Source organism: Malaclemys terrapin, chromosome 7 (assembly GCF_027887155.1).
Source record: "Malaclemys terrapin pileata isolate rMalTer1 chromosome 7, rMalTer1.hap1, whole genome shotgun sequence".
Classification (NCBI taxonomy): domain Eukaryota; kingdom Metazoa; phylum Chordata; order Testudines; family Emydidae; genus Malaclemys; species Malaclemys terrapin.
In genome coordinates, this window is record NC_071511.1 from 5,830,907 (window position 1) to 5,858,072 (window position 27,166).

Genomic DNA, 27,166 nt, shown 5'->3' on the forward strand with positions numbered 1-27,166 from the left:
ACTTAGTACTTAACTCAGAGTATGTATTAATACCTGGGGGAGCAAACAACTGTGCATATCTCTCTATCAGTGTTATAGAGGGTGAACAATTTATGAGTTTGCCCTGCATAAGCTTTATGCAGGGTAAAACAGATTTATTTGGGTTTAGATCCCATTGGGAGTTGGGCATCTGAGTGCTAAAGACAAGCACGCTTCTGTGAGCTGTTTTCAGGTAAACTTGCAGCTTTGGGACAAGTGATTCAGACCCTGGGTCTGTGTTGGAGCAGACAGGAGTGTCTGGCTCAGCAAGACAGGGTGCTGGAGTCCTGAGCTGGCAGGGAAAACAGAAGCAGAGGTAGTCTTTGCACATCGGGTGGCAGCTCCCAAAGGGGTTTCTGTGATCCAACCCGTCACAGTAAGAATGGCAGGTAAGTGGAGGGTAGACAGAATGTGCATGGAAAAATGAGGGGAAGATAAACTTGGAACTCTCATTGATGGATTGATTGGCTGGAGAATGTACATTTGAGGAGGGTTGGACATGTGATAAGAATGGGAGAAGAATGACCGGCAAAGAAAGCATTGGAGGAAAGGGACTGCAATGGAAGACAGAGGATACAATGGAAAGACTCTGCCAAGAGAAGACTGAAGAAAAAAGGACTTGAACTCCAGGGCCTATAACCCTGTAGGGGTAGATTGACTTCTATATTTGGGGAGACAACTCCAGCCAGGCCAACGGGGCAACGTGTGGGGGGCAAATTCTGCATCTTCCTGAGACTTGCAGTTTGGAGGAGCAATGGTCCCCCATGGCCCTCCCCAAACTATGTGCACGCCTATAACCAGAAGGAGTGGCAAATAATCATGGGCCCCTCCGACACCATGTAAACGGGAAAAGGAGTTGAGAAGTGAAGCGAAGTGGGGTTTATGTATTTCGGTTTATTAAAAAGCACCTATCACCAATATTAAACAATAAAAAATGATTTGTGTCCTACACAAAAGATGAGAGCCCAGAGAAGGACTCCGGAAGAAAGGTTCCCCAATGATCGCTCAATTTGAATAATAAGCTAGCTACGTATGGTACACATCTGGCACCTTTACAACAATATTTCAGCGCTTCACAATCTTGAATATATTTATCCTCCCCACATCCTTGTGAGGCAGGGCAGGGCTACCACCCCCATTTTACAGACGGGGAACTGAGGCACAAAGTCTGTGGCAAAGCACGGACTTGAACCCAGGTTGACACTAAACAAGAGCCCTGACCTCTGGGCCAGCCTTCGTCTACTGCCCTACAACCAGACAACTCAACCCTTCCTGCAAGGCCCAGGAACCTTTGCAACACACCCCAAAGCTCAACAGACTTGGGCTTTGCTGGGCAAAAAGTAGGGGGAAGTGAGACTTTCGGAGTGAAGGGGGCCTGTCACCTGGCTCCTTTCTTTTAAACCTGGGGTCCGTCAGCTCAAGCACCTCCTCTGATTGCAAACGCCATGTTACCCCCGAGGGAGAAGAGCTCTCTCTCTCTCTCTCTCTCACAGCCTGGGCCCAAACCATGGAAGGCTTCCTAAGTCAAAACCAACATTTTAGACTCCACTTACAATCTGACTGGAAGCCGGTGCAGACCTGGGAGCATCAGCACAGTGCATTCACTGTCTGATGGAGCAAGCAGCCTTCTGCACTAATTTATGTTTCCAAAAAATCTGGAGGGGAAACCTCCTGGGGAGTACACCACAGCCGTCTCGCCTCGAGGAGACCCGGGCGTGGCTCATTGGAGCAAGGCCCGCATTTCAAAGGGAAGGTCGCCCCTGATTTCCCAAGCACCGGTGAAGAAAAAGCAGCCCTACAGAGACTGCTTGGACTGTGGGAGGGCGACTGAGAGCAGAACGGGAGCTCTTCATCAGCCAAAACACGCTAGGCAAACAGGTCCTGTGTACACGCTTTACCCACCTCGGGCTGGGCTCTGAAAATACCTTGATCGATGGATAGAGAGGTTCACCATTGCTCCTGAAAGGCCCAATCATTCAGCCCTCTCTGTGGCACTACTCCCATGAGTAAGGGCTGAAAGATCAAGCGCCTAACTCAGCTTAAAGGTTAAAGTAAAGGGAAAGCGCAGCTCCCCTACCCATGCTAAAAGCAGAAGGAGATCTCCCTTTCTCAACTTGGCTTGAGTAAAGCGGGCTCCCCTCTCTCCTCCTTGACTGGTGCCTTGAGAGGTCCCCCTACTGCTTCAACCTGGTTTAACCACTGCCGCTACAATGCACGGTATTACGAGCAGGATACTTCAGCCAAGCCCAGCAAATGCTTTCTAAGCCTTCTGCAGCCACAGGAGGGTGGAGAAACACTCTGATCACAAGGCCGTGCTAAACTAGGGCCTGGTTCCTTCCTGCACTCACACAGATAGGTTCTCTTCTCAAAGCGCATTCTACCAAAAGTATGGAAGGGTCAGAGCCATTGACAGCAGAAAAATCGAAATAAAAAATTACCAGAAACTGCTAAGCTTTCAGCTACCTGGAGTCGTTAACAGACCATTTCTTGAAAATTATCATTGGATATAATGTGCAGGAATTGTCTTCCTCTAAGCAAAGGATGTAATATTCAATCGGACTGCACGCACGCCCACACACACAAATCTACATGCCAAGTTACCGAGGGTTTCATCCAGTTAGCTTCACCATTTGTACATAATTTTCAAGATCTCTGACCCAGTCACTGCTTTCCGATGATGAGCGAGATCTACCGAGTACTCCTAGGTGAACGGCAGTACTATCAGAGCCTTTCGTTTTTAATTAGCTGTCAGAACCCAGACTGCAAATTATTTCTTGAGAAGGCTGAACTAAAACGTCAATAAGTAGAAGTGCTGTGGTTACGAGCAGCATAGCGCTTTGGCTGCAGAGGGCTCGCAGGAAATGCAAGTTAATGCTCAACATCAATATTTAGTAAATAGTAATCATGCAAAACTGCAACACCCCCACCCAGCAGCTTTTATTTTGGAGGAGTAATTTAGCAGCTCGGAGACAAGAACCAATATTAAAAAATCTGCAGTCTGGCAAAAGACCCCACGGTCTGCATGTGCTTTCCACCTTATTTCTCTCTTGTTGTAAGTCCCGAGGGTGGAAAGTTCCCCTAGGTCCGAACTGAAATGTAGCACTCCTAAGGGGAACAGAATAATTTGCTTGACTGTGATTTCCCCAGAGAACGAACCACATGTGCTATATTTGCCCTTCTCAGGTATCGCCTCCCCTCATGGTATAAGTAGAGAACTCTTTAAATTACATTTAAAAGTGGGTTACTGGATTCCCTAAGCACAGTCAACAAAAAGCATTAATTGTCACCTTTCCAATGCAGGCGTAGTGCCCCATTCTAATTAGGGAGTTTCTGCAGAAACCTGGATGCGATGGGAGAGGGAATAAATTGTATGATTTTTAAGCTAGACTGATGCCAGCCCCGGTAAATGAAGAGAAATTTCATCTAAGCCCAGCAATAATACCACAAGCAACAGGTTTGAGCATTGGCCTGCTAAACCCAGGGTTGAGAGTTCAATCCTTGAGGGGGCCATTTAGGGAACTGGGGTAAAAATCTGTCTGGGGATTGGTCCTGCTTTGAGCAGGGGGTTGGACTAGATGACCTCCTGAGGTCCCTTCCAACCCTGAGATTCTATGACTCTAGGTAGTGGAAGCCCCTTGCTAGGCTGAAATATACTAGAAAAAGTTCAGACTGTCACATTGTCCAAGAGGCAGAAGAATCCTTGAACATGACTTCCAGTTTGCCCTTAGATGCCATGGGGAAAAGACAAAGTGACTGACAGATACAGTGACAGTACATTGCCAGATTGTGTTATTAATTTTTAACTCGGGAGGAAGGAGGGTCTTGCAGTTAAGATACATGGACTGAGACCCAGGAAATAAGATTCCAGTTCCTGGGTTTCATGAGTGACCCTGGGCAAATCGCTTCATCTCTCGGTGCCTCACAGTTGCTCATCTGTAAAATGAGGAATTTTGCCATGTACCCTGAAGAGCAAAAGACCTGAGCAAAGAGGAAGGCGAAGCAAGTCTAATGCATCTCCCACCTTTCTTCCATCTTGTCTATTTAGGCTCTGATTTAGCAAGATAGTTAAGCAGACACTTAACTTTAAGCTCATGAATAGAGTTGGCCAAAAATTTTCACTTTTTTTCCCCACCAAAAAAATTGCAGCTTTAGGTCAACTGAAGCATTTTGTGAATTCATGTCAAGCAAGCAAACAAAACAAAACAAAAAAAGTAAAAAACAAAATCAGAACATGTTTCAATGGGCATTCTGCCTAAGTCAGGACTGAAAGATTTCCCCTGAAGTAACAAATGCCAGAAATACACAATTTCGTATTTTTGTTGTTGTTGTAACTTCCATTCTTTTGCAGCATTCTCGCATAAGGGTCAACGTACAAATTCTTTCCCTCCCAATTTTGTGCTTTTCCTTTTGGTCCCACCTAGGGTGACCAGATGTCCCGATTTTATAGGGACAGTCCCGATATTTGGGGCTTTGTCTAATATAGGTACCTATTACACCCCCACCCCGTCCCAATTTTTCACATTTGTTATCTGGTCACCTAGTCCCACACCCATTTCGTCCTTGCAATTAACAGGGCCTTTTCTAATGACATCCGTTTCATGGAATCACTGAGTAGAAGGCCAGAAGGGAACATACAGCATGGTCTCCCCTCAGGCCCGCCGACAGCAGTTCTGAGTCCCAAGAAAGAACAATCAATGGGTCCCCTAGAAAGGGATGGCTGAGGTTTGATTCGTGCAGGGCGGGCTGGAGCCGGGTCCCACGCGGCTGCTGGCCCAGCGTGGCTACATAGGCGCGGAGCTGGATCCCGTGCGGCAGCTGGTGCAGGCACGCACAAGCCGCGGATGCGGTCTGCCTAACTGGTGCCCAGCGAGCTGCCGGCTGTACTGCTGGGTGCGCTCTTCTGGCCCGGCCAGGCCTTCCACCTGCCCACCCGGCTGCCTTCACCGCCGCTGGTTTTTAGCCACCAACTCCGTGGGTGTTCAGGGGCTGGAGCACCCAGGGGAAAAAATGGTGGGTGCTGAGCACCCCCACTGGCAGCCCCACTACCAGAACCTCCCCCTCTCCCGAGCGCCTCCGGCCCTTTGCCGGGCCCCGCTGATCAGCGCCTCTCTCTCCCTCCCAACACCTACCGCCTGCCACGGATCAGCTGTTTCTCGGCGTCTGGAGGCTTTGGGGGAGGGGGGAGGAGCGAGGGCGCAGCATGTTCTGGGGGAGGGGCGGAACTGGGCGGGGCCAGGAAGAGGCGGGGTGGGGGCAGGGCCTCGGGGGAAAGGGTAGAGCGGGGTGGGGCCAGGGCAGAGCCGGGGGGGAGCACTCCCGCCCCCCCCGCCCCCTGCAGATTAGAAACTCGGTGCTGGCCGTGCACACCTAGGAGCTCTGTGGCCCACCTGGGCGATTTAAAAGGGCATGGGGCTCCCGGTCACTGCTACTGTGGCAGCAGCCCCCCAGGCCCTTTTAAATCGCCCGGGCCCCTGGGCAATTGGTCCCGTTGCTGGGCCTGTCTCCCCTATATCAGAGGCCACCAACACCATACAGCACCTGCCCACTCAACCCAACAACCTCAGCATCCTCAGTGCTGTAAGAAGCAAGAGATGGTTTCCAGGATGTTCCCTATGGCTTTTCACCGGCAAGACTAGAGTGGTGGTTTAAAAAGAGGAAGACTAAACAATGCTTGACAAACTCCCCGCAAAAAATGAAATCAAAAAGAGAAGGGTGCTGTAATGTTATTTTAGGTCATGCCATTCGTGTCAATTTGGGTTCCCTGCATTCCTTGTTCAGAGCATGCTAAAGTAATCCGTGCCTCAGCCCTATGAATAACGTGCAAGCTACATTTATAGCTGGCAAGGAGGTGATCTGGCTTTAACCGTGCATCTGACAAAATAAAAACTACTCCAAGAGAAGGACTTGGGAACAGATACAAAGTGACAAATTCAAAATGGACAACGTCCGCAGTGGGTTTCAATTAGTGATTCTTCATGGGTAAGGAGGGTTTTCTCTCCCCCCCTCTGTCCCTAAAGCTTCCTTGGAATCCAACGTGTCACATGCTTGAGATCTCCAGAGTGCACAGAGTCCGGTGGGGAGCCCTTTAAGAAACCAATGTGAACCATAGGCGTGCGCACAGGGTGTGCCCAGACACACCCTAATGCAGGGGTGGGCAAATGGCCGCCCTCTCCTGGCGGTCTGCGCTTCCGGACCGGAGTGCCCGGCTGAGTGTAGCACGCCATTGGCCCCTCTCCCGCCTTCCCCCCTCCCCTGGAGCCCTGCCGCCACATGCGCAGTACTCTGGGGGCCGGGGCTGCGCACTGCCGTGGGGCAGCGTTTGGCTCTGTGGTGAGGCAGACACGCTCCCCCTTCCCCTGGAGCCATGCCACCGCGCGCAGTGCTCTGGGGGTCGGGGTTGTGCGCTCCCGCAGGGCGGTATTTGGCTCCGTGGGGAGGCTAGGAGCCTCATCTCATGGTAAGGGGTCTGGGTCCCGTGGGGTTGGATAAGGGGTGGGGGCAGTCAGGGGACAGGGAGCAGGGTGGGTTGGATACAGGGTGGGATCCCGGGGGGGGTGGTTAGGGGTGGGGGGTCTCTGGAGGGGGCAGTCAGGGAGCAGGGGGGTTGGATGGGGCATGGGAGTCCCGGGGTCTGTCAGGGGGTGGATAGGGGTCAGGGCAGTCAGGGGACAGGGAGCAAGGAGGGTCCTGGAGAGGCCGTTAGGGTGGGGGGGATCTCTGGAGGGGGTGGTCAGGGGACAAGGAGCTCGGTGGGTTTGGAGTCAGGAGTTCTGGGGGGGGGGCTGTCAGGAGACAGGGGTGTGGAGAGGGGTTTGGGGAGGCAGGGAGCAGGGGGGGGGTTGTATGGGTTGGGAGTTCTGGGGGTCCTGTCAGGGGGCGGGGAGCGGTTGGATAGGCATGGTAGTCCCGGGGGTCTGTCTGGGGGTTGGGATGTGGATAAGGGTCAGGGCAGTCAGGGGACAGGTAGGGGGTAAGGTCCTAGGGGGGCAGTCAGGGGACAAGGAGCAAGGAGGCTTAGATGGGGTGGGGTCCTGGGGGGCAGTTAGGGGCAGGGGTCCCAGGAGGGAGTAGTCAGGGGACAAGGAGCGGGGGGTGGTTGGGGGTTCTGAGGGGGGAAGTTAGGGGGCAGGAAGTAGGAGGGAGTGGATGAGGGCAGGGTGGGGGCAGGGCTACGGCAGGGCAGGGGCAGGGCTCCCTGGGTGCACACCCTAATGGAATGGGCTGTGCACGCCTATGATGTGAACATCCGCCTCCCACAAAAGTGGTGGGAAGAGGAGCGGGTCATTCTCTCCAGTTGCAAAAATGAGAGCGAGGACCACAGGTTGGAGACGTTCCTTGAAGGGCTAATTATGCTGTTTGGTAAGTACTAAAACTGCATGCTGGTTGGTGATCTACTTTGCTTCCCGCTTGCACATTCATTAGCTGAATGGGTTTAATGTGCTCTGTAGAAGGAATGTGTTGTTTGGCCTTTTGCACAGCTCGGCCTTTTGCAAATTTCTTTTATGCTAACGCACTTCTGTCTGAGGCAAACAGCTCATCGTCTATTCTGTTCGGCCTCCATTTCTTACCTCCTCAGTCTTGTAACTGCAGGGTCAGATCTTCAGCAGCTGTAAATTGGTGTAGCTCCATTCAATGGACCTATGTCACTTGACACCAGCTACAGATCTGATCCCCAATGTTTCTAGTAGTTTTGGAATCATTCCTCAGCTGCCCCCACATAAGACTCTAACATCATTAAAGCTTTCAAACATGACGATTATGGGACAGCTAATGGAACGAAGTTGGTTACATTTGTCTGTAACCTAGTCCATAAGGCCAAGTACTACAGGGCCGTGAGGTATATACGATAATTTGTTATGTTGCCGTGTACTGTACAGTAATGAATCAAGGATGTGCGAGTAGAGAAGGAAGAAATAAAAGGAAGAATGGAGCTGCTGCTTTGACCTTGGACCGTCTTGCTGCCGGTGAAACATTCCACAGCCTTTGTAGGACTGAAATACTTTTTGTTTCCTCTGTGAATATTTTTCTTATTTCTTGTATACAACTGTGACATTGTGCAGTCTATATGGTTTTATAAAAACATAATAAGAAGTGAATATAATGTAACTGGGATATGCTTCATGCAAAAGGTCTCTTGTAAGGTATCATTACAAAGCTTATAATCTACTGAGTGTGGTCATCCTATTTGTATAAATGTACCACTCTTGTATCTAAAACTAGAAATATGAAATATAACTCTGAGGGCCTATTGTAATTATGCAAAGTGTGGGCCATTAATAGTGGTTTGGAATCTTGATGACACCCATTAACCAGGACCATTGTCTGCAGATGGCTGTGTTTACCTGTTAGTCTTCCTGTATATGTGTGTGCTGGCAAGTGGGCAATGAAGTCTTGCAGTGACATGTGATCATGTCACCTGACCTGGAATCCATCTTTAACCTGCTGCTTTTCCAGTGAGGGGGGGTGGAAACCCAGAGGGACAAAGGGTTCCCGCCTTATGCAAAAGATATATAAAGGGGTGGAACAGAACAGAGGGGGAGGGGAGCCATCATGAAGAATCCCCTAGCTATCACCTGAGCTGCAACAAGAGCTGTACCAGGGGAAAGAATTGTGCCCAGGCCTGGAAGGTGTCCAGTCTGAGAAAAACTTACTGAAGCATCTCTGAGGGTGAGATTATCTGTATTCAGTTTGATTAGGCATAGATTTGCACATTTTATTTTTTTTGGCTTGGTGACTTACTTTGTTCTGTCTGTTACTACTTGGAACCACTTAAATCCTACTGTCTGTATTTAATAAAATCACTTTCTACTTAGTACTTAACTCAGAGTATGTATTAATACCTGGGGGAGCAAACAACTGTGCATATCTCTCTATCAGTGTTATAGAGGGTGAACAATTTATGAGTTTACCCTATATAAGCTTTATACAGGGTAAAACGGATTTATTTGGGTTTGGACCCCATTGGGAGTTGGGCATCTGAGTGCTAAAGATAAGCTCACAGAAGTGTGCTGTTTTTAGGTAAACTTGCAGCTTTGGGGCAAGTTATTCAGATCCTGGGTCTGTGTTGGAGCAGACGGGAGTGTCTGGCTCAGCAAGACAGGGTGCTGGAGTCCTGAGCTGGCAGGGAAAACAGGAGCAGGGGTAGTCTTGGTACATCTGTTGGCAGCTCCCAAGGGGGTTTCTGTGATCCAACCCGTCACAACAACCACAAAACAATAATAAAGAAAATGGGAGTTTTCGAGCACACCAATATTCTGAGCAGGTGAATATAGTAAAAAGGCAGCGCTGGATTGTCCTTTGCATTCTGAATAGAAAGGACCAGATTCTCATTTAAACTGAAGACCCCCTCTGGCAGCATAAACAGGCCTTAAAGAATTTATTCCTGCTTTAAGTCCCTTTTGCATTGCAAAAGCACTGGAAAGCGGCGTTAGTGTACATGAACACCAGGCCCTGGATCGCTTAACAATTATTCTGCTCTCCTTATGGGTTGGAATCTGCACCATTGCTGCCTTCATTACTAACCACAGTGTACACATAGGCTCTGATCCTGCACCATTAAAGTCATTGGGAGCTTTGCCATTGATTTCAATAGGTCCTTAATGCACACCAACCCCCCACTGATATCAATCAGGTTTATGTGCCTGCAGCAGAAGGCAGAGCAAAAGACACATTAAGCAGGTTGCCATTTGGATTGAAGAGGAGATTCAGGAAAGGTCTGTTACACATGAGGATGCAAAGCAATTCTCCTCCTAAAAGCAGGAGAATAAAACCCGGAACTTGAACCTCTCTGTGCTCAGACATTTCTCTCAGTATTGCTTACTATGAAATATCCAGCCCAGGGTTCTCAATGAGAATGGGATGGCATTTTAAAAAAAACACCATCATGAAATATTGACACATTTTAAAGTTGTTTCCATTTTGCAGTGTTTGAAACAGACCCACAATTTTCATTTTGCTAGAAATCACCAAAAATGTCTCCAATAAAGGAAACATTTCAAAAAAGTCAGCAGGTTGTCAGATTTTTTTTTTTCCCAAAAAGACCATTTTTTGGACCATCCAGCTGAAAAATTTCAAACAGTCCTACGCTCACCCCTTTTCATCTCCTGGCCTGTTGCATATTACGGGGATTCTTTGGGGAGCCACGCCTCTCCCTCCCATTCACCATTGTATCACTTTGGGATAACTACAGAAGAAGTTACGTGGTTTAACTGTGTTAGAATTTAATGTAGCAGCTGGAAATAAGGGGGAGGGGCTAGTACCATGTGACCAGTCAACTGCCAATTGATTATGCCTTGAGGACTTCCAACATAGGCCATTTTAGAACAAAATTGGCTCTGTGTTCTCATTTCGAGTGTACGTTTTGTGAACTGGGGTTTATAGACCATCATATTTATCTTCAGAAAAATAATCTGGCATCATATTAAGCTTCCTTCATTAATAATCGTCTTTGTGTCCTTCATTTTGGTTCATTAGAAGTCTAAATTCTGAATGCGGATGGCCTAAGAGGCATAAAAATCCTGCATTTAGATAATCAAATTGGCAACCTGAATATCCAAATGCAGGATTTAGACAGCTGAAAAGTGGCCCCTACATCCACTTGTAGGCCTTGGTAGATAGTAAGAATCCATAGCTTCCCTGCTGACCTTAAAAAGGCCTCTGGTTTCATCCTCGTTTGCCCTTGCTATAGTCACGGGGTCCAGCAGGTGTGTCATAATCTCTGTTATAACAATCATCATCCCACTTAGACACAGTCTAGTAGGTTTACCACAAGTAATGATGAATATTTTAATGATGCCTGATACCGTGTGTAACACCAACAGACCCTGGTCGTCGGCGAGTGGGATCGAACCTAGGACTTCTGCAGCTTAGTGCATGAACCTCTACTGCATGAGCTAAAAGCCATAAGGCTCTTAGGTAAGGCCGCAGAGCAGATTCATTAATCTCTCTCTCTAAGTGGTCTCGGTGCCACTAGATGGGACAGAGCACCACACCCAGGAGGTGTGTGGGTTACACAGGCACCGGTCATAGTAAGTGCACACAGTGCAAGAGAGCTGAGTGCAGCTTGAATCTTGGTGTGTTTCAAAGATGGTGGAGTGAGGAGGAAGAACTGGCATGCTGGATGGGGAGAGTTATCACGTTACTGCAGGGGGCGGGGCGGAGGGAGTTTGGAGAAGTATCCCAAAGGCACATCGATGATTATGTAGGGTGGGAGGTTACTTTTTAAATGCCCAGTTTACACAGCTTCCTACAGCTCTGCAAATAGTGAAACTTAGCTCAATAAAACGTACTTACCACGTTACTACTCCCGCATGTGTACGGACGGCAGACTCACGCCCAAAGTCAGCTACTAATGAACGGGACTAGTGGAGCGGAATCGGGTGCAGCGTCAGCAAAATGTGAAAAATACTGGCTTTGTGTAGGTCCTACCAAAACATTCTGCAGCATGCACGTATACAACTATACTATGCATCTTCTTAAGCTCCAGTGCTTTCTTTGGTACTTTCTAAAAAACTGGCACAATCTGCACACATCACTGTTTAATTTATGCCAGACTTCCTTTTACATATATTTTTTTTTTGGCCATCTAAAGTTTTAAACTTAAATGCGTGCACACATACATACGCACACACACAAATACACCCTCAGTCTGGATCAAGGCAAGCGCTAACCCTGCTTAGTGTAAACCCTGGCCATCTGACAACAATCTTTTGAACAAGCCAGCCATCTCCTAAGTCTCTCTGTAGTTCACACTTCACAGAATGAGTAACGTGATACGGGGAAACGTCAGGAAGAAGGTCTTACTTTGGTATGCTTTGAATACTGCTGAAGCTGCCCACTACGGGCCCTTTCTACTTACGGCTTGCCATTCCTCCATTTCCCAGCTGTAACGGGGACATTCAGCAATGTGGCATTCCTGTTCAGAGACTGGTCTTGTGAACTGGTAACAGTCGGTCTCCCTGGCTGTTTTCTGAGTGCCCGTGTGGCAATACACATTTCTCTGCTGAATGCCTCGTCCACAGGACACGGAGCACTAAAGAGGGACAAAAAGAAGTAAGTTGCAGCTTTCCTTATTTTCCTTGTGAAACTCTCTGTTGCTATAGTGAACTTCTCTGATTTCAGACGAGGAAGGGAGCGGAGATAATGCTCTGCTTTGAGTTCGGAAACACATTTAACACTTGTCTGAGCTAGCAAGCAACAGCACCTAGACATTTAAAACTCTGACTCCTTTTGATGCAGAAAATTCTTCTCCATGTAAGAAAACATTTTGCAGGGAATCTGAACGCATAGGGTGAAGTCCTGGCTCCAGTGAAGTCAATGGGAGTTTTGCCATTAACTTAGCGGAGTCAGGGTTTCACCTATAAGATTTATACTGCAAAAATCTCTAAGGATAGCAACATTGTTAAAAAAAAATCACAAGATGCTAGAGTCAGCAGGAATTGTATGTTACTCCTTGCACACTCAGTTCAATAGTTTAAATAAATAAATCAAACTTTACAGAAACATCGTTTAGTAGACTGATCAGCCTGTAATGAAAAGCAAGCACGAATTATTTAGCATAAGAACTGAAGCCATGAAGAATTGTAGGTACAAGACTTCTGGAATTACTTTTAATTTACATATACACCATAGCAAAATTACTACATACCGCATATCCCCACAAACAGAACTATTTTTGTAAATTAGTTGCTTTACTTTCACATATATTAGCTTCATTATGGCATGAGCACATTTTTATCCACCTCTAGTCATATAATGAAAGTCTGGTTTTAATCATGAGCAAAATAAGTTTTTCAGATTTTTGAATATTGATATCTACAGCTCGCTGTTTTCAATAGCTTAATTTTTTCCATACAAAAATACTTTCTGCTAACATCCCACAATATAATATGTTTAACTGGTACTTAACTTCACTGTTCTATGGATTCTTTATTGTTAGGTCCTAATATATAGTTTGTAAATGCGGAACAAGATTAGTAAAGATTAGATAGAAGTGTGTATAACAGAGGTGTATGGTTGAAATGTAGATATTATGATTAACATTTTGCTTTATTAAAAATTAGTAGAAAAGACCTAATTAATATATGAGATACTGAGAAAACAAGTTTATAATACCACGAAAGTAAGCCTTATTAAATAATGGAATTAAGCAATTTATAACGTGCAAGGAATCCTCTTCCAAAACTTTAAAAAGTATTCTTCTGTAATGCAGCATTTCCTTTACTATCTGAACACATCAGAAAGCAAAGGAGACCAAAAAAACCCCAACCCCTGACTGTGAACATTCTCCTGGTTATAAATATTTATGGAAGGCTGGTTTGTGTAACTTGGAAAAGTAGCACAACGCAGTTAGATTCCTATGATTGGTGATGCAAATAAATCCCATATGCTGTAGTGCTTCTATTGTGATTAATAACACGGTTTATCTTAAACATTCCACAAGGGAGAGCGAGCTGAACAGTCGGAGAAACACATCCACCCGGATGCTTAGTACATTTTTAAATAACTTTTGCCCAAGTTTATCACCTACAAAACACACATTTGCAAGAATGTTGTGATAGTGACAGAAGAGGTTAAAGTTGCAGCTCTGTCCTAGAAGGGGCTGATCCTGCATTTGATATCGAATTGAACAGGAAAATGTTATACAACATAGTGAGCCAAAAAGGACATGTTCTTTATATGTGTATTTATACACCTCTACCCTGATATAACGCTGTCCTCGGGAGTCAAAAAATCTTACCGCATTATAGGTGAAACTGCATTATATCGAACTCACTTTGATCTGCCGGAGTGCACAGCCCCGCCTCCCCGGAGCACTGCTTTACCGCGTTATATCCGAATTCATGTTATATCGGGGTAGAGGTGTATCTCCTCACTATATGTTCCATTCTATGCATCCGATGAAGTGGGCTGTAGCCCACGAAAGCTTATACTCTAATAAATGTGTTAGTCTCTAAGGTGCCACAAGGACTCCTCGTTCTTTTTGTGGATACAGACTAACACGGCTGCTACTCTGAAAAAAGGACAGTGATGTCTTATTTTAGTAATGGGAGTTTATTGTATGAAAAGCTGTAATAACTGGACTCCAGTTTACTATATGTAAAACTGTAAAACTCCCAAGGACCAGACAGGGACTTTTAAGCCATGGACACAAGCCCCCAGGAAAAGATTTTGGCTAATTTAGGGGCCCACCTGGAATGAAATCCTGGCTCAATTGAAGTCAAGAGAAAAACTCCTGCTTAATTCAGTGGCACCAGGATCGCACCCATTTGTGAGCTTAAGTCAGGAAAAATCTTTTGGAGTGGGAATATTTTCATCAACTTGAATGCGGCCAGGATTTCACTCCTGAGATCCCTGCTATAATGTCATGTTTACCCAGAACACATCCAAAAATCCCAAAAGAGACAAGGCTCCAAAACTACTTCTTTGGCTTAATCGATAACAGAAGAGAAACTACTGCCGCTATTTGAACATTAATACTGGATGGACATCATTTTCCTTACAAATCAGAGCGGTGTCATCTATAAGGTTCTGAAAACAAGGAAGTTGCCAGTTTATGGGCTAGAATTCTTTCAAAGGGGTTACCACACAGTCCGCTTTGGATCAAGCCCCTAATCAGTATGCAGCCTTCTCACTCTCTGTTTATAACGTTTACATATGTATCAGAGTACAGGTAGGATTTTACAATTGGATTCCTAATAATAGAATGATACACTATTATAAATGCCCATTTAGACAGAAACTCTGCCCTACAGTATTTTTAACCGTGATCATTGTTTTACTTTATCAAACTAATTGACTCACCTCTGTTGATCTGAGAAGAGCAACTCTGATTTACACCTACTGGATATCTGGCCCTAAAAGCATAATAAACCTGATACTACAGTCCTCCCCCTGTTCATGTAAGGATCAGGGTATACTGTTACTATACCATATATAAATATCATATATTTGTCATCTATGGGACAGAACAAACCTGCCACTATTTTCACTTTAGACCTCAATGTAGTTTAGCACAATTTCTCCACTTTCTACAGAGAAACACAACAGTAAAAAGGGAACATATTAACTCACGCACAAGTTTATCACGGAGAAAAATATAGGGCCAGATTTCAGCCTGAAATCTACATAAAGAAACAGACAATTTTCAGACTACAGAATAAGTATTGTTATTTTTACTGCTTAAAAGATAATGGTGCTGATTTGTACTTAGGAGACATAAGCCGTAGACATATCTGGCATAAGCTGTCAGACATATCTGATGTCTCAGGGCATTTCCTTAGTTAAAAACACAAGTCCATTCATTACCGGAAGAAAAAAACCTTTTCAGATGAATGCATAAATTAAAAAATATTTTGCTCTAGGAAGGAGGATTTACAATTATCTAGAAAAGAATTGCTCAGAATTTAAATACAAGCCGTCCAGATAATAGAAAACATATGGGACTGGAGCACTCTCTTATACTTTGTGCTGGCTAGTATTCATTATTAATCATTCACCTTCCCATTCCTAAAAGGAAAAGGAAACGGCCACGGGCACACACACAACACAAACTGTGGGTGTGTGGTGCCAAAGCAAATGTAAGTGTATTTTAAACTCTGTCTTACATCTCACACAATCTATTGCTGGTTTACCCGCAACAGAAAGAGACAATCTCGTGGTAGCATAGCACCGTGCTTATTTTTACAGCTGATAAGAGCTACGAAAAAAACAGAGTGCTTCTTTGACGATATCCAAACTGTTCATAGTTAAGATTTCAAACAGCACATAGCTCATTTCACCCCGGTGTGGAAGGATCACACCAGCTCTCTCCTCTCTCTTTAACATGGCGTGTGAATGGTGCCCAGGCCTTGAACTGGCCTGCTACATAATGTCAGTCTCCTTGAAAAAGGCATATACAACTGGCTGTAGTTTTGCCCATATTTATATTAATTGGGGACCTTATCCTACAGTCCTAATTCAGGCCAAACTCCCCCTTGTTGTCGAAGCCAGTGAGCCATCTGCATATGTGCTCCAGATACTTTCCTGCCACCGTGCCTGGGGCTGTATCCTGTATCGCTAAGGTCCTGCTCCAAAACCCATTGAAATCAACGACTGAACTGATGTCAGTAGGCAATGGATCCAGAGTGCGATTGTTAATTTCTTCTGTTTTAGAATCCAGGCACATTAGATAGGTGTTCAGTGTTACAGAACGCAGAGCTTTACTTTCTGCTGTCAAGTTTCCGATCAGAAATCAATTCCTTAACTCATTTAACCATTCTAGTGACATCTTTGAGCCCAAATAGAGAGCAGACGTTGGAAAAAACTCTGGGGACAGGCTTCAGTTGGTGTAAATCATTACAGCTGCATAGGCGTCAATGAAGCTACATTGATTTACACCAGTGTGGGATCTGGCCAAGCTGACTTCAGTTGACCAGTTATGCTTTTCTTTTTTATTTAGCAGGCTTCAGGATGTATCATACAGAGAAAGCATTTTAATCACTGTTGTTCAGCAGTTTATAAACAAATCACTTGTATACCTCCAAAAGTAGTTAGCATAAAAGGCACTTCTAGAAGTGTGACATGCCTGTCACTATGGCATGACATTATTCAAGCCTTCTAACTGTTCCAGTTTTACTATATCAAACGTAGACCAAATCTGCCGATTTACTATATGGGGACTGGCTCTGTGTTACAGACAGAATATAAGGAAACAGTATCATAACATCATTATTTTTAAATGATCTATTTTGCTGTTATAAGATGCATTTTCATCTTTGCTTTCATAGCTAATTTTTAGGGCCAGATCCTCAGCTGGTCACGCGGGCAATGCTCTATAGTATATAAAGAATACAAATATTCTTTAATTGCCTAGTCATAACAGATTACTTTAGGCCATAAATCACCTCATATTCCCATTAAGCTGAGCTTCTCTCTCAAACTGCATGAAACTGAATCCTATCATGCAGTAGAATGTTTTGAATTTTAAAGCATTTATCTTTATCAATTAAAATTAGCATGTTTTTAAGCAATCAACAGACCGTTGTGTTGGTACATTGACTTTTATTAGCTGCAAAAATTGCTTTCAGGAGCAGTCACTTTAAATAAAGTGCAGATCTGATATGATGAGACATTTTAATGGTCATGTGATTCTTTATTCTTGTAGGCTCTTGGGACAAAATTAAGGCCTCAGTACTGCAAACAATAAGGCACCAGGCTTAACTTTAAATCTGGGAGGAGTCCCATGGAGTTCAATAGGGCTACTCGGGTGCTTAACGGTAACTACTTGTGTATTTTTTGGAGGATCAGGGCCTAAACAACTAAACCTGTATGATGAATATATGATTACCCCATTCTCCAAGAAAGAAACACAAATATTGTACAGCACATATTCTACTTATTCTAATAGGAGAATAAAAAATCCAAGTCTGAAAATAATGATTTTTTAATTTAATATTTGACATTTGATAAAAAATTATCTACTAATATTAATATTTGTCTACACAAATGCATGTATAGATGTGTTCATGTTTTATCTTTTAGGGAAGGATGCATACAGCAAGAATCTTAGGGTTTCATATAGAAAGCAAAGAAAGATTGTGAATGAATATGACATTGTACAAGTTAAAAATTCATTTACTTATGGATCTTCAATAATTTGACTGATTAGCACATCATTAAGGTACTTGAAAATGGAGATTCAGAGGTAAAAATAAATCTGATTAAATAGGTTAAAAGTGCAATTTGGTGTTATAGAAAATATGAAATTTTAGTTTCAAAACCCAAATTCCACTATCAGTGTTAACGGAAAAAGGCTGAGAAAAGCAAACTGATATTTTTCATGCCTGAAATATTTCTCAATAGTTTAATATGGGGACAGCAATGTAAATAAAGAATCAAAATGGATTAAAGTTATGCTCTCCGCAAACAGCACACTTGAAAAATCCAGACTTTCCTACTTTCCTGCAGCCTATGCACTAAACAGCTGATTTTGTACTGACACGGAGGTAAACTGCTGTTGTTACAGTGTAATGCATTTGGAAGAACGCAAAACTGAGTGAAAAGTATGTTTTAAAATTAATAGCTCCTATATATGTTCTCAACTTTAATAGGAAAATGATAAATAAACATATTTTAATTTCATATGCCTCCAAATTCATCACAATTGTACTTAGGAGCCAACATATTTAAATAATAAAGAAGAAGAAGAAGGAGAAAAGAGAGTCTGCTTACTCATACACAGTAATGCCTTTTCTAGCAGCAGTCGAAGAAATTTACAACAGTTGCTTTTTTGTTAGCAGTTCACCACCTTTTTGTATCTAAAACAGTGCTAGGGCTTCAGCGGATGTAGATAGTGCATCTCCAGAGGCTTATGCCGATCTACCCCAGCTGAGAATGTCACCCAGAACATTTCTACTTTTATTGCAAAAGGATTGAAATTACGCTGGCAAACAGATAAGGAATAGCTAATGGTGCAAAAGGTAAAATGTTGCATCTCACCTGTCCCCAGTCTCCCGTTTTCCACTTCGGACATCTGCCTCCTCTGCACTTCCTTTGCACGTTCGGTTTAGCCAGGTGCTTGCAATAATCGTTCTCTAAGCGGTTTCCTTCCTTTGACAAGCAGTACACATTTCGGTGTTTATGTCCCCGTCCACAAGAAGCAGAACACTGGAAATGGAAAGCAATGAGACAGTTTTAATGCAGTTAGGGCTACATTGTTACATATATCCAATAACTAAACAGGGTATTTATTCTCAAAGTTAACAGGCCAAAAATTATGCCCTCCGTCTCACCATGGTAGCCATTAATGATGAGGGGTTGTAACGGAGGACAGAATTTAGCCCATGAGAAATGTCCTCATTTGTATCATGTATTGCATTTTAGTCTTGCTTGTAAAAGCCTTTCTAAGCAGAAAATACCAACAACAACATAAAGGAATTGGATAGAAATTGGCATTCAGCAGGCTAGATTCTTGGCTGATATAAGTCAGCATGACTCCTGTGACTTCAAAGGACCAAAGTCAATTTACAGCAGCCGAGAATCTGGCCTTTAGTATGGCACATTCTACCACTAAAAAAATTAAAGGGATAGAGTCCCCTTTGGGTAGCCATTGACTTATGTGCCAAGCGAGAGTAAAAGGCGGGTAAATCAGAAGAGCAACATACTACGCCCACTTTGCTCAAATTAAAATGACTCCACAAGGAGCGAGGCCGTGGAGAAACAAATCCATAACCTTCCGAACGCCACGTTTCTAAAGCGATGTTTGTTTTAATGTTGTACTAAACAGTGCAGACCGATTTATTTTTTATTAAATAAATACTGAAATCGGGACAAGCTCCCACTTCAGATTTATACGTTTTGAAACCGACTCAGAAGAAGCCAAGACGACAGAGCATAAAGAATCAAAGCAAAAAGCAAATCAGCAGGTAGGTGAGCTGTGAGCTTTGTAGTGAAGCAACTAATTTCAACCTCTCTCTGCAGGTTCATTGAACTTTTTCAAATGTGACCACTTCTGGCATGCCAACCCTAAGCAACTTTGCTTTGATTTCAGATTAGTCTCCTTCAAAAGATTTAGGACTCAAAAGAGGTCTGGAATCACGACAAGAATTTAATATGACAGTTTCTTGTTGAACAAACCCCTTACTCAGCATGATGCACTGAGAGATTCAATTTCAATTTCTTCATTACATGTTAGGCAAGTCATTGCATGTTATATCACAAACATACTGATTTAATCCTTCAATACAAGCACAGGATTTCTGCAATCTCTCAGTATAACTGTTCTCCTGCTTTCGTTTTAGAATGGAATGAATGCAAGAAGATGGAGATAAATAATGTCAAATAGACCTTAGGATTCTTCCTTCCTTTTGATGACTCTTATCAGTGCTTTTACTAAGAAATAAATCAAGCCAAAAGTTTCCCCTGACCCCCAGTTGGTAAATAAAAACACAAGGATTGTACATGTAGGAGCTTGGAGGTTTCATTAGGTCTAGAAATTGGCCAGAGCCAACCCCCATCTATTATTATTTTAATTACAGCAGTCGGGTTCAATTGTGTAGGACACCGTGTTGACTAGCCATCAGAGAGAGTTCCTGCTCTGAAAGGCTTACAAACTAAATAGACCAGACAAAAGTGGGGAGCAGGGGAGACAGCACATAAGCAAAAAGTACGAACTGAGGCCAGGAGATATTTTTAGGTCCCAGATCAGGAAAGCTCTCACACACGTTTAAGTGCTGCCCTGAATAGGGATTGTTCCCCGAGGCAGAGCGTAAATGACTTGGCCAAAGACACACAGGAGTTAGGAACTGTGGCAGAGCTAGGAACTGAATCCAGATTTCCTGAGTCCCAGTCCAGTGTCTTAACAACATACGAATGGCCATACTGGGTCAGTCCAATGGTCCATCTAGGCCAGTGCCCTGTCTCTTGACAGTGGCCAATGCCAGATGCTTCAGAGGGAATGAACAGAACAGAGCAATTACCGGGTGATCCATCTCCCATCATCCATTCCCAGCTTCTGGCAGTCAGAGGCTTAGGGACACCCAGAGCATGGGGTTGCATTCCCGATCATCTCGGCTAATAGCCATCGATGGACCTATCCTCCAGGAACTTATCTAATTCTTAACCAGTAGATTATGCAGATGCAGAGTTTGGGGAAGTCCAGATCCAAACCATGTGCCTGGCCCCAGTCACTGTAACATGTTATGTCAAAACCCTGAAGCTAAACACCCTGGTCTTTGAAGGCGTTCAGATCCATATTTGAACTCCGTATCTCAGGCCCAGCCCATTACTTTGTAAATTATTTGTTAGGATGGCCGGCTGGCTGTTCACTTCTTATTCCTTATGCCCGATCTATAGCTTCTTTCATCTCAAAGGATCCCAAACTGCTGTGCAATCCACAGAGCGGACTTTTGAAATACTTACACAGATTGTGTAGTAGTTACCGATGCTCATCTCATTGACTTCAGCTGAGTGTTACTCAACACGCAAAAAATTGCAGAAACTGGTACTGTGTAAACAGAGTACCCCCGAAACATGACTCCCCTTGAGATCGAATGAAGGACAGTGCACAGCACATTTGAAATGGGGGAATGGAAAATTTGGCCAAAGATATTAGGTTTAATCCTTACTCGTACAAAAAGAGCCATGGGATATTTATTGTTAACACAGAGCAGACGTCCAGCACCTTGGTTTTTAGCATCTCCCCTAGAAAACACCCTCCCCACACCCAATATCAAAGCTGGCATGGTGAACAATCTACCATGGAAAGCTAAATAACCAAGTTGACTCCACTGGGAACTGAACCTGCGAGGCCAGGTATTCAAATGTTCATGTATTTGAGCAATCAGAGTGGGAGGAAGCCCTTGTGTGTGATTGGGAAAGGGGGAGCCAAGCACCGTCTCAACTGTAAAGTAATACAGTCTACTATGGAGAACCCAAAGAACAGAGAAGATGAACCAACATAGGATGCAGTGGTGCCTACATAGTGACCGTAGTTAGGCTACCTCATTCCACCATGCTGTGTGTCAGCGTTGGGATTTGAGCAGGCTGAACTTTCCTCTGGATGAGTCAATCCACTGTGCCACCCAAGCGAAGACCACATGTATTTTCAGTTAGGGGAGGGTCTTTAAGTTTTCCTAAGGGTTTGTTGATGTGTACTGTAGTTTCAAGGTGGGCCAAAAAACAGCTCAGCCTCACATTAAAAAACAAAAAGAAAACACGGTTCCTTCCTCCAGCACAGGGATGTCTTAAAATTATGGAAATTCACAATCTTGACAAAATCTCAGATGTCAGCAGGAAAAAAAAAAAAAAGTCAGAATTTTTTCCAAAATTTTCTTTTGCTTTTTTGCCAGGCTTCAGAGCTGGTTAAAAAAAGTCAATGGTAGTTTTCATTGGAAACTCAGTGGTTTTTGTGAAAAATGTTCAAACAGCTCAACTTCAAAGCAAATGTAATTAAAAATAAATTGTGTCCGGGCAGCAAAGATTAAGAACATTCTCAAATATTGTTACAACCAAATACCTTCTAACGTTTTCATTTGGTTACCGTCTTTGGACTACATCCGGCCATTATTATTTAATACAAATTTCCGTTATCTTCATTACATATTCTGCACCTGGAATGGTGGCGGACGTGGCTTTTAAACATAACAGTGAAAAATCAAATAAATGCCTAGACTTGATTAGTATTTGGAGAAATGTACGCCTTTAATCTATATATTTTCCTCCCATTCATTACATAGAGAGACTCATAACAATGCTCATTCATAGCACCTTTCTAGGGAGCTGAAAGTATTTGACAAATATTCTGTCTTTCAAGAACTATGGTACTGCAGGTACGGTGCCAGTGGTAAGTATTTTGATCCTCATTTTACAGACTGATGTACAGAGAGATTCAGGGTCCAATCCTGTGAGATGTTGAGAGCTCTTATAGAAGGTTAACACCTTACAGGATGAACTCCCATGTGCGTTGGGGTCATACATGCAATTCATTCACAGTACCAGGAAGAGTATTCAGAATATCTGACTCTAAGACCTATGCTCTACCTGGGAAAAGAGTTAGAATCATAGGACTGGAAGGGACCTCGAGAGGTCATCTAGTCCAGTTCCCTGAACTCATGGCAGGACTAAGTATTATCTAGACCTCCCCTGACAGGTGTTTGTCTAACCTGCTCTTAAAAATCTCCAATGATGGAGATTCCACAACCTCCCTAGGCAATTTGTTCCAGTGCTTAATCACCCTGACAATTAGGAAGTTTTTCCTAATGTCCAACCTAAACCTCCCTTGATGCAATTTCTCTGCCTGTAGCACACAATAGTTTAGTCTCCTGTGGGCTGTAATACTTTGGTCTCATTTTGGTTATTGGGTTTAGTGCGTGGGTGGCCTGTGATATACGTGATATGATTTGATGGCCCCTTCTGGCCTTAAACCTGATGTCGCTAGGCGAGTTTCACGCACATTTACATGCACATAGTTGCATTCTGACCTTAGGAGTCTATGTACATTTAACTGATTTTGCTAATGCTTGAATATAATTGGGATATTCTCAAGATGATGTTGTCTGGTACCAAACATTCTTCTGTTCTCCCCTTCTAGAACATAAATGAAAAATAGACAGCTGTGCATAAACATTTTTCGATCTAAGCCCTATTTGCTTTCATGTACATGTGAATTGTAAACTCTTTTACTCTTAAAGGAATGATAGTAGGATGAACAATCGAATGCAACTAAGACTCTGAGGATTGAAAATCCCTTTGCCAAGAGCATGCATTGTGATTTTTTAAAATTCTTTTCAGGTATTTCAAGTTTTATTGGGGCACTATTTTTAAGCATAGGTGATGCAGAAAAAAAGCGTAAGGATGTGCTTCATTTCTACTGTATGTGATTTATGGAAGTACACACCAGGGCGGTGCACCCTGGTTCACCTTTTATTTCTAACACTGGAAGAACTTTGCATGTCATTAACAGAATTTAGAATTATTTTATAGCTGGAAACAACACGATCCGCTTACAATTTAGGTCAGTAACAGCTCCACGGAGAGGTAAGCTTTGACCTTGGCTTCTTTAAAGCCTGTGAAGTGTACGGATGAAAACGCTTCCTTTTTTTCTTGGTTTTGTTTGTAGAAAATACTTCAAAGTAATGGGGGAAGGGGGGAAAGGAGACACTCTTTTCATGGAATATCAGCCTAATCCAAAGATCATTTAAGTCAATAAAGAGACTGCTCCTAACCAAAATTGGCTTTGGATCTGGCCCTAAATGTACAGCAGAGGTATTGGATGGATGGTCTTATGTGAATTGGGTTTCTGGACTTCGGGGTTGTACTCTCAGACATGCTCAGTTAGTCTAACTCTGTTCCCACTGATGTGGGAAGATTCTACCCTAACACCTTACAAACTGGGCAGATTGTTTGGCCAGGAAACAACAACAAAATCCAACACGAATCTTGCAGTCTGGCCTCCTGCAAAACTTCCATTAGCTATGGCTGGGTTTAAGAGAGTAGAAAGACTCCAGGAAGTTGATACCCTGGGGGTTTTTCATATACTTCGGAGCTCAAATTAAATGGAGAATTCCCATTCGTCTGAGAGAAAGAATAGCCCAGAAAGTCAATCTGAGCTACTTCAATTAGTCTGCACAGGCAACTGCCACTGATATTAGACACAGACTGAGGACTGCAGAAGGTTCTACAAGCGAAATGGGCTCTAGGTTGCACCAACATAAAATGGAGTCACTCCCTTGAAGTAATGGGCACTCAGCACCTGGCGAGATTGGGCCTTTTGGTAGCTATATGAAAGTTTTAGACATATACGGTCAGTGAACTTAGAAGTTCAAGTGAAGTTTTTCTTGGGTCTTTCAGGACTGCCCCGAACCTTTACTCCCTGCCACGTGGGGCTTTGGAGGGTGGTAAAGATCCTCCCTCTCGCACCTATATGGCTAGCCTGAGCTAGAGAGGTGCTTCAGAATAGCAACAAAGTCCCAATCCACTCCCAACAGGCTTCATTCCCTGCCAGCTAGGGAATGTAACTTGGATCTTATCAGCACAAACTGATGAAACAGTGGTGCTATCTGGCAAAGCATTCTGTAGGCTGATTTCTAGTCAATTTCACTTTTGTTTGCTGTCAGTTTCAGTCTTCTGCTTCTCCTACTTAAGCAGGTTGCTGGGGTTGAGAAAATAAATGTGGAAAACTGTTATTACTTTAAAAATAAACTGTGTCCACTACCCTAAAGGTATAGTGAAACCTTTCTATCCTTTATTGTTATCGTTATTCTTTAACATGTGTATAGCATGAGAGTCATGCCTTCTGCTTTACACAGAGAATAAACAATCTCTTCTCAGAAAAGCTTAGAATCAATGTCCGGGGTGCATAGGTTTAATTTACTTCTATTTTTTATGTGATTAATTATAGTAAGGCACTAGAGGCTTGGAAAGGTGTCTATTTAAAAATAACAAACCTAAAATGTTCTACTTAAAATACATAAATATTCTTATTAGTTGTTCCCATCAAGGTCAGTGAAGCTGTAACTCAGAATGTGAAGCAAAACATTTCCTGGGATGCAATGCTCAGTTCCATTGTCCAGGTGCTGGCATTTTCATTTTCACAGAAATTTGCTTTCTATTTCAGACTTCAAGAATTATGAAGATTATTTCATTGTTACCAACTATGTGTGAATTGCATCAGCTTATTCCTCACTGCATTGCCTCTATATAAAATTTGGAAGATAAGAAGCCACCTTCTTCATTAAGGCTCTTACAAAATGGAAAGTCTGCAATAGATTCCAAGATTTCTGACTGGCTTAGAGACTGAAAAGAACGGAATATATACCCACAAAGATCACCTAGGTTATAAAAGATTTCCACAAATTATAATCAATTAGGACCAACTTCTGCAACTGGATATATGTGGATGATACCAGCGCAAGAACTGACCCTTATAATGTGCATACGTTACACTGTCTGTATTTTCAAAATGGACAACTGGCTGTAACTACAGGGCAGAACTGCTAACTCCCACCAAGAATATGGCTAATTCTTCAGAGTAACAAAATTTTATGGAGTGTTGTCAAGGCCATTTTTACAGACACCGTGCAGCAGCCTTACAATTTGGGAAGTATTAAATGTAATGAATACAAGCTGCAACAAAAGGGCTTCCTAAGCTAATTATAATCAGTCACCTGAAGAAGGGAGGGAAAAATCAAGCTAAACACATTTTTATCAGGTTTTGCAATCTGCAACTTTTCAAATGCAATTAAAACCCATTCCTGAAGGTTTACATTTCCACACTTTTAGTATCATACTAAAAGTAAACACTCATTCGTCCAAAAATCTTAGCTGAAACATATGCTAGATGAAACAAAACAGAAAAACGAAGGAGGTTAATGTTTCTCCTTCATTCAAAGCAGTGTCATTTTACATTAGTCACTAAGCTACTGAAATTCAGCGGGCCTCTTTAAATGCAACTGTAACCAGATCATGGCAATCAAATAGCTACTGCACTTGGCTTCTGCATTGGTGCACGCAAACAGATCCACTCACAGATACAGCCAGTGCTCTGCAAATGTGGCCCTATGAAGCACATGGCACCATTTCTATTGTCAGGATGAAGACATGTTAAGACCTATGCGTATCTGTTAGCAAGATTAGCATGGATAGATTCTGGCCAGCTGGCTGCTTATTGGACCATGTGGATTTTTAAAAACATATTAAGGTCTTTACATGGCATTCAGCAACACCCAAACAACCTCCAAAAGTGGCAATTGTACAAGGACTTGCTAATTTCATAAGCCTTGATTCAGCAAGGTATGTAAGCACCTGCCTAACTTTAAATACATAAGTATTCCCGTTGACGTCAGTAGGCCTAGGCACTTGCTTAATTAGGGCCCTAGTTTTCATACAGAACGACTTCACCACATTTGTGGAACTCATGGTGCTAATGATTGCAATGCTACTCGTGCATCTCTACTGTTGGTGTCCGTCTCTGGTAACAAGTCAAAAGACATGTCAGCTATTTACAACTAACATGGGAAGAGTAATCTTTATACTAAAGAGACAAAGCTACTGAAGCAGGGACATAAACAAAAATTATTCCACGGCACCAGAGTCTACCAACGTCCCCCCCTTCCCCCAAGCGATATGCACGGTAATACTTTCCTTTCCACTGACACTGTAAGAGAAAGGAGGGAAGTGAAAAGTAAATGGACATTGGGATTTTTCTTGAATTGGATAAAATTAATATAGTTGTGAAAGAAAATGCACATGCCTGCTACAGAACAACACATTCGATTTTTAACACTTCAGACCAAATTCTACCTCCACCGAAGTCACTGGGTTTCCTTGAGGGTGAACTGGGCAGAACATGCCTATGTTTCTGTAAGGAACGTTACTGCCATGGACACCATAGTGTTGCATCATGTTTGGCTTTTCAACCACATGAAAGGTGGTTTTACAATAGACTATTTGGCTTCTTTGGACTTCTGCCATCCACCCTATGGATCAGAAGTGCGATCAGTGGAGCAGGTTGAAATTTTCTGGCATTTGAATTTTTGAATCAGTTTTTCATTTCAATGACGAAACCATGGCCAAAAAACGGGCGGAATTTTCACAATTTCCCCTCCTCCTCCATAGCTGCTGGAATTAGGAGTGTTGCGGGTGTTCCCGCACCCACTGGCTTGAAGTGGTT

The 27,166-nt window shown here is 43.4% G+C and overlaps 1 protein-coding gene across 2 annotated transcripts in view; it reads right to left on the minus strand.

Annotated features, from left to right (window-relative positions):
- The window catches only part of ADAMTS9 (ADAM metallopeptidase with thrombospondin type 1 motif 9), a 143,934-nt gene that overhangs the window by 22,748 nt on the left and 94,020 nt on the right, over positions 1–27,166 (minus strand). For both annotated transcript variants that reach the window (XM_054034437.1, XM_054034436.1), the window contains exons 29-30: positions 18,496–18,663; positions 11,876–12,049 (exon numbers count right to left, since the gene is read on the minus strand). In XM_054034437.1, the coding sequence (XP_053890412.1) occupies positions 11,876–12,049; positions 18,496–18,663 (342 nt within the window). The remainder of the gene's footprint in view (positions 1–11,875; positions 12,050–18,495; positions 18,664–27,166) is intronic.